The sequence below is a fragment of the Halyomorpha halys genome, unplaced genomic scaffold, assembly GCF_000696795.3.
Source record: "Halyomorpha halys isolate HHAL.00 unplaced genomic scaffold, Hhal_1.1 Scaffold1386.1, whole genome shotgun sequence".
Taxonomy (NCBI): Eukaryota; Metazoa; Arthropoda; class Insecta; order Hemiptera; family Pentatomidae; genus Halyomorpha; species Halyomorpha halys.
The window spans coordinates 109,732-117,994 of record NW_027107554.1 but is presented as its reverse complement, the minus strand read 5'-3'; the positions used below and the strand labels follow the sequence as shown (position 1 = coordinate 117,994).

The 8,263-nt window shown below is 29.4% G+C and overlaps 1 protein-coding gene across 1 annotated transcript in view; it reads right to left on the bottom strand.

The window, feature by feature from the left end:
- The window catches only part of LOC106689516 (paired box protein Pax-6), a 140,740-nt gene that overhangs the window by 73,389 nt on the left and 59,088 nt on the right, over window positions 1-8,263 (bottom strand). The window contains exon 3 of the mRNA XM_067045941.1: window positions 6,667-6,832. Coding sequence (XP_066902042.1) covers window positions 6,667-6,832 — 166 coding nt within the window. The remainder of the gene's footprint in view (window positions 1-6,666; window positions 6,833-8,263) is intronic.

The window sequence follows — 8,263 nt, the reverse complement described above, 5'->3', positions numbered from 1 at the left end:
GTTTGGAATAGATCATAGTTCATTGTAATTTATTTTAGGGGTGAATGCATATTCAATTCAAACATAATAATTAATATATAAAACTTACATATTGTATTTTACTTTATTTTTCAAATAATAGTGCAGATTTCGTTTACATACTGTCTGTAATTTATCTCTTAGCTCGCACTTGCCCTGTAGCCCGTTTCCACGCTTGTCCTATTTCTGATATTGTTATTTTTTACTTTAAGTGTTTTATTTTCTTTAAATGTACAATAAACTCTTTTTTAAAGTCTTTCGTAGTCTTCACTACCATAATTGGCGCAGTCGGTAAGAGATTGTCAAATCCTGAGAGCATATCAGAAGCTCAGTTTTCACTGGTGATAACGAAGTTCGAAGAACAATCAGAAAAAGAGAGACTTAAAACCTGGCGTTGCTAATTATCGCAGTAATTTTATCGTCAGCCTTTTATTTTAGAGATATTTCTATATTTTAATTAATTTTTGATCATTAAGTAACATTCTACTTTTTTTAATAACACAAGATATTTTTATTTTATAAAGATAAAGTTATGATTTCATTCATTTAATTGAGATATATTTGAATAGTATAAAAATTTATTAAGATTTTGATTTATAATATATGTTTTGATTATTTTAATTTTATATAATATTTTTACTAGCTTTAATTTAATTTTAAGTATTTAATATATAAGGATAATTTTTCCTATATATGTTATTTGCATAGTTATGCCCTACAATGAGAAAAAAACAGTTTTTGAGAACATACACTCTCTCCAAATAATTGTCACAAAACTACAAGTACATAGTGCAATCTCTGACTAATAAATATTACAATAAAAATATGGTTTAATACGAAACATCTCTTACAATTTTAAACTGTTAACTGTGAACCAAACTGCCATGTTGAAATTTGGGGAAGGACTGAAACGGTTTTGAAATGTAGGTAAGGTGTGTTTAGGTTTCCCCAAATGTACCATTTTTTTTTTTTTTTGGTTTATTTCCCAGTAAGTAGTCAGTCTGTTGTTGGTATTTTGTCTGTTTCTATTTTATGTTCTTATTTGTGTCTTTACGCATTAAACCATATTTTGATTGTGATATTTATTAGTCAGAAATTGCACTATGTACTTGTAGTTTTGTGACAGTAATTTGAAGAGAGTGTACGTTCTAAAAAACAGTGTTTTTTCATTTTTTTCAAAAAACAATATTTTTCTCATTGTAGGGTACGATAATGCAAACAATAAAGTTGGGAAACGTCGCCAAATGATGCTTTATTACAAAGTTGTATTATTGACTGATCCTCAAAACCCACACACAAAAAAAAAAATGTATACATACAACAGTCGTGAAAAAAGTTATAAATATATATATAAATGTTTTCTTCAGATCTACTAGATTAAAGAAAATCAGCGGTATATCTATATTTTATCTTATCCTATCTCATGTGTTACTTCCCTTTCCTTTTTTTTCTGATAGGTCATCTAATTCTTCGTTCTGGCCAAATGAATTTAACGTTCTTCTAAGGTTTTTTGAGGATAAATTTCATATAAAAAATAATAATAATAATAAAGACCTAACGAAGCCGAAGGTTCGATGCCGATACCACCAAACGCTCTCTGCATACATCCTCCCAGTGATGGCCCTCCAAACCCAATTCTACTAAATCAGTTTTAACGTAATCCTCCCATCTATGTTTCGGTCTACCCCTCGGACGTTTACCCGTTGGTTCAGTGTTTATTAAGATTTTAGGAATCCACTAGTTACTAAGCACTACAACCTTACATGCCCATCTTATACGCCACAATGCTATAACTTGAATTATATTTACCGGGTATATCAAAAAATAAATAATCAAAAATTAAATTCCATGAAATTCGTTTCAACCCTCCTTGTGATTAGGTTTGTCCTACGAAAATATATGGTATATGTTTATTGTTCTATCGCAATCATGAGAATTAAAACAACAGCTAATACCTAGATTATGCTTTTACGATTTCGACGTTTGTCCATAATAGGAATACAATACAACAAAAGCGTCCTTTCAACAAGCGTGGATTCGATAATTATTGGCGATATTGTAAGCGAGTGAGGGGTGGGGGTGGTATTAAGTGCTATTAATCTTGTTTGAATGGGAGGAGGCTGACTTGTAGCTAATCCCTTTAGTACCTGGGACGGCTTAGCGGATAATGCCATTATACACTGTCCCCTTGTCTAGTCTCCTCATCGGTTCGTCTCCTCCCTTCAGGCGTAACGTTGTCAATCGGTCACTCCCCGGCTTTGCAAACTGTTGTCAACTTGGAAGAAGCTCCTGATACACCCGTCAGAATATTGTTTCGCTCACGATTCAATTATCAGCCATTATCAAATATAATTCTCCCACCATAAACAGTTCATATCAACTAGGTGCTTAAAGGCCCTCTGTCTTTACTGTTTGAACCGAAATAACACCATATGAGAAATGTCATCGTATGTGTTTTTGTTTTGTTTTTTTTTCAAAATTTTGGTGTTCTACTTCAATGGACGGTCATTAACACTAGAAGTGGGGATAAAGTGCAGTGACGTTTCTTCAGCATGTCCTGGATAAGAGAATAATAATGTAAATATGTTTAAAAACAAATTTGATCCTTTTTTCTCAACTTTATTCTTTTCAAAATCTTCCAACGTTTCGACCCTCAGGTCATTTTCAAGGATACCTTTATTTTGTTGTCATTTTCTTTTTTAAAAATGCCGGCTAATTGCCTTTGTCCCATCTATAAATTCTTCTATATAATTCTTTCTTAAATTTAAAACTTTTACTAACCACTTCTCTTCTTTCTTTCATTTACATTTGCAAACCTTAAAACAGAATCTACCTTCAACAGGGAACCCAAACATTTTTTAATATTTTGTGTTGTAAGCAGAATTAGTAATAAATGTTAATTAAATTATATTGAAAATGTAAATTAATGATTTGAGAAAAATTATGTTATATGATAAGGTGATAACAGAGTCCTAACCTGTTGAAGGTAGAATCTGTTTTAAGGTTGCAAATGTAAATGAAAGAAGAGAAGTGAATTGTAAAAGTTTTAAATTTAAGGAATTATATAGAAAAAGTTATGTAAGTAGGAATCTATCTTTAAAAAACAAAAATTTTATAATGTTATTATGATATTATTTTAATGATTAATTTATTTAAAGATGGGACAAAGGCAATTAGCAGGCATTTTTAAGATTTTAAAAAAGAAAATGGCATCAAAATAAAGGTAGGGCCAAATAAATCAGTATGTAAGTGAAGGAAATAATGAAATTGTTATATAAAAATTAAAAACACCTTTTGTAGGTATCCTTGAGAATGACCTGAGGGTCAAAACGTTGGAAGGTTTTGAAAATAATAAAGTTGAGAAAAAAAGGATCAAATTTGTTTTTTTTTTTAAAATGCTCATACATTTTCTAGTAATTCAGTAGATACTAGTAAGCTATGAAAATATATCCTGTGGCCGATGGAATAAGTGAATTTAAGCTTTCAAGTAAGATTTAAATTAAAAGTTATGAGATTTGGAAACAAATTTGGTCCTTCCCTAATGGATTTAAATAACATTAAACATTCTGGTGTGTTCCGCTCGTCACAAAAGCTTACATTCACCACCCTGTTTTGATTAGAAATTAATTTCCACTCAAGTAGAACTACTGAAAGTAATGTGCACTGTACTTATCCGCCTTTTTTTCTCTAAATCTTTAAAATAATTAATATGAAAACAAATGCCGCAATTTTAAATTATATCATCGTAAAAAACAGTTTATTTACGTATGAGAAGGTGATTGGGTGTCCGGTCAATGAAGAATACATATAAGTAAAAACATATTTATTTATAAATAATTTATAAATTTATAAATAAATTTTTTACTTAAGTTAATTGAATTATTTCATAATTTCTTTATCCATTTTCATATCACTACTAGCAATGAGAACTTATTAATTAATCCAAATAAACAAAATTATAGGTTCTTTAGAGGAATCTGTTATTAAAAATTAGGTTTTCAAACTCTGTCGGATTATTTCGACGAGAATAAGATCTGGTTGATATTGAGTATTGTAGTTTTATTTATAACGAGTTCAATCAAAATTTTTGGGCCCGTTTTCGTTAAAATGGTAAAATCTGTGATATAAAGAGAATAAAGTCTGTAGATCAAATATTAAAAATATGAGCTACCATTTTGTTACGATATTTTTATATTTATTTGGTATAAAACCAATAATAACCCCTGCATGTTTCGCTCCTAAATATCTAAATTTAAAAGGGAGGGTTTATAAATTAATTTTCTTTAATAATTTCATTTTTGAACATAAATATTGAATGAATTAGAATAGTACTAAACTGATGCAGGAAACTGAACCAACCCATAATATGGTCATAGAGGTAGCCAATGTTGCAAGAAAACTATCTTTCTTCTTCCGTATTTTACATTAAATACATTTATATCCGTTCATGATGCGAACATTTCTCAAAACTATTACATATCACATCTAAACAGAAATTAATGTGTATCTTGCAAAAAGTTAAAAACCCAGAATACGGGATTTTACTCACATAATTCAAATGGTGTCAGGAGAAGAGGTTCAGTCTTTAGCCAGCGCAGTGAGAAGCTTTGATGGCAATAATGTAAACCTAGCCCATATTTGTACCACTTCATCCATTAATGTTTGCTGATTGATTTCCGATTCAAGCAAAGGTGTGATCAAGATGTACCTAATAAGGATGAATAGATTGAAAAACTAATAGACAAAAAGAACACCGAAATTGTGCGAAAAGCTAAAGATTACTGAATGTCGGTTCAGACCACCCACCTAACGCAACAATATACCTAATAATTTATAAAACTGGGCGTTTTAAAACGTGATAAGAACTATACACAGAACATTAGAAATGGTGGATCCAACATTAACTTTGGATTAAGCTTTGAATACCTCAAGCATTCCGACACATGTCGACCCTTCTTAAAGCTCAGATTTGTTTTGTTTTTTTATATGCTACAATTATTATAAGTGATTTAAGTCATTAATGCTGCGAGTTTCCGATTAATTGTTTTATTTTACTCATGCACCGTATGGAAACTAGTTCAATCAATAACACAATTACTGATTGTGAATCGCTATTAATATAATTAACAGTAATTTTTATTATTATTAAGCATTTATTTTATTTAACTGAGCTGTATGTGTAAATAAGAGAGAATATTTATTTTTTATTTTTTTTTCTCCCTATTTTTTTTTCTTTGTAAACATTTGTTTTCCTAATTTAAAAGTTATTTTTATACTTATATTTTCAGTATTTAATTTCGGATAGAATTATTTGTTATATAATTATTTATTTATTGGGAGTGGGTAGCTCAGTGGTAAGGATCTATCCTACTAAATCCAAGGACCCTTAATTGGGTAAAAATTGGCCGGTCGAGCTTGACTAAATCACCCCCTTTGGCAACCGTTGGTCAAGTAACGGTTGTCTTCTTTACAACGTACTGCACCCCTGACGGTTCATGGGCAGCGGTACAGATTTTATTAGTTTTTTAAATAATTATTTAATATATTTGATATATTTACTATTAATAGATATAGAATATATTTACTATTAAATATGGTATTCCGGTTTTTTTATTTTCATTTTAAATTTATTCCTATCCTTAGTCACCATTAATATGTTGAGGCCCACTCACTTTGGACAGGCACCTCTCCTAAGACAAAAGAATCAACAGGATTCCTGTCTTCATTGGCTTAAATAAGTTGCTGCTACACATTTGCAAAACTATGGTAAATATTCAAACGTAAACGTGTGGATGGGTTGAACACAAGTTTGCTAGAATTTGTGGCCAACCCATCGTGTGTTGGTTTTAGTGCTTTTACTGTATATATATGTACGTGTACAGTTACTATTGGTTTATAATTAATTAAAAAAATTCCCCAAACATCGGAATCAATACAATCTAGTTTAAGATTGTACTTTTCTAAATTCTTTCAACTGGATGTAAATAACTTTTTTTCAAATCTTTACAATTACCTTTAGCGGTTTATTTTTTATCTAATATAGCACAAATATATAATTATAAAGACAGTATATGTTTTAGTAATTAATTTAACAAGTCTCCGAATTTATAGGTTGTATAACACCATTTCTATAAATTATTAACATCTTACACCAACTTTATCGATATTTGCGTTTCCTTATATTTCGTCCATCTTTATCTTGTTCTTTTTGTTGATGTATATTGTATAAATCGAAGGTAATAGCGGATATCAAACATTTTTACCTCTCTGGAACACACAAGCATGTGGATATCGACTTATTGTTTGTTTCTTTCGATGTCTACCAACATTTGTAGGTATTTTTGATTCGCGGCAAATTGCAAACTTGTGGATCCGTCTCCGTGAATACTAGGTTTTACTAACAAAGCTTTAAGAATAACTCGTTGTTATTTAGCTCGTAAGTATACATTAATATAAAAGCTGACTTTTAAAAAAAGTTTACTTATCAATATCAAGTTATAACGTCTTAAAAGATTCAAAATATCGAGTAATTTTTTTAATATGTCAACTTCTAACTAGTCAACCCAGTTCAACATATAGTCACATTGCAAACTGATATTGGAATCTTTAAATTAATCAAAGTAATAGAAGGTGAAAGAAGATATTTACCTGCCAAGGATCTTGGAGACGCATCCGTTGGAGACCTGGAGTATCCTGGAGATGTCACAAGGCCTTGCTCCGGAGTGTGCCAGCTCGACGATCTTTTGCCTGGTCGAGTCGGGCAGGGGTCGCCCACTGACAAAGACACCGCCTAGCTGGTTCACACCGCTGTGACCTAGACCCCACGCCCCACCATCAGTACTCCATCAGCCCTACATCTTGGCTGTTCTTTTCAGTTAAAAAAAAATAATAACAATAATATTGGATTGAGTTCAGTTGAATGGAAGGTTTACTCAAATGATAATTTAAAATTAATTAATTCAAAAGTGAAAGAACATCGACTCAATGAAAAGTTTTTTTAATTGGAGGCGAATTAGTTCTTTGTTAGTTTCCAGATTGATAAAAGACAAAAAGCTTTATAGATCTAGATGGACGTACGGTTAATTTTTTATTTCGATTTAATATAGAAATGAATTGTAGTCTGATATTTTCGAGACCAGCTGAATCGATAGCGAACACCATTCCTTATCATAGAATTACGGATAGAATTTGCCCGGAATAGTTAAAAAATTCTACCTTTATTAGTAATTCATAAATAACAAAAAATAACTTTATGCTGAAATAATAATTTTTTTTTCTTTTAATAATTTATTTATTGATATTTACAACTGTATACATATATACACATCAAGTAAAATAAATTTATAATGAGTATTAAATAAAGTATTTTAAACATCACCCTAAATTGCTGAATAAGCTCTGAGCAATAAATTACGTATTATTCATCATTTAAAACAAAGGAATAAAAATGTAATCGAAATGTATTGAATAATAAATATTTTTAATAGCGAATAACTATCACAAAATCTCACTCTTTTTTTTTTTTTTTTTTTTTTTTTAATATATATATATCGAATCAATTTTTAATTGTCTTGAGCGAATGACGATTATTTAAATTAAAGCACCTGTAATTATAAATTGAGAATTCATTCTCAGCTTTGAATATTTTTCTAAGAATTGAACCTAAAAAATGTTTTTGTTTTTTTTATGGATAAACTATGTAATGTTCTAGCATACCAACCCTAAACTGAACTCTTGTAATAATAATGCTTCAGAAAAATTTTCTTACTCCTAACAAGATGAAAAGAACAACCTAGATGAACTTTCTTACATACTAATACAAATAATAAACATCTAACTAATCATCATTGCTTTACCTTGAGAAAAAAAAATGGTGTATAAGATAGAGCAATGTACATATAAAACAGTTGAAGAAATGAGATTTTAAATTAAAAAAGAAAAAAAAAAACAACTAAATATGGCAGGTTTAGATGTTTTCAAATATTTCATGTTTCAAAACCTTCATCAAACAATAAAAAATTTAGTTTATGGTTTGCATTCAAAGCTTTTATAAGTAAAATATTTGTTTTAATTTTTATGACCGTAAAGTTTTGAAACATAAACTTTGAACATATTCGATCAATTAAACTTATTTACGATTTAAAAAAAATAAATAAATAAATTATAGAAAACATGAATGAAAAACTCCTATAATTATAATTAATCGAAATAATTTAAAATATTTTTCTATTTTTATTTATAATAA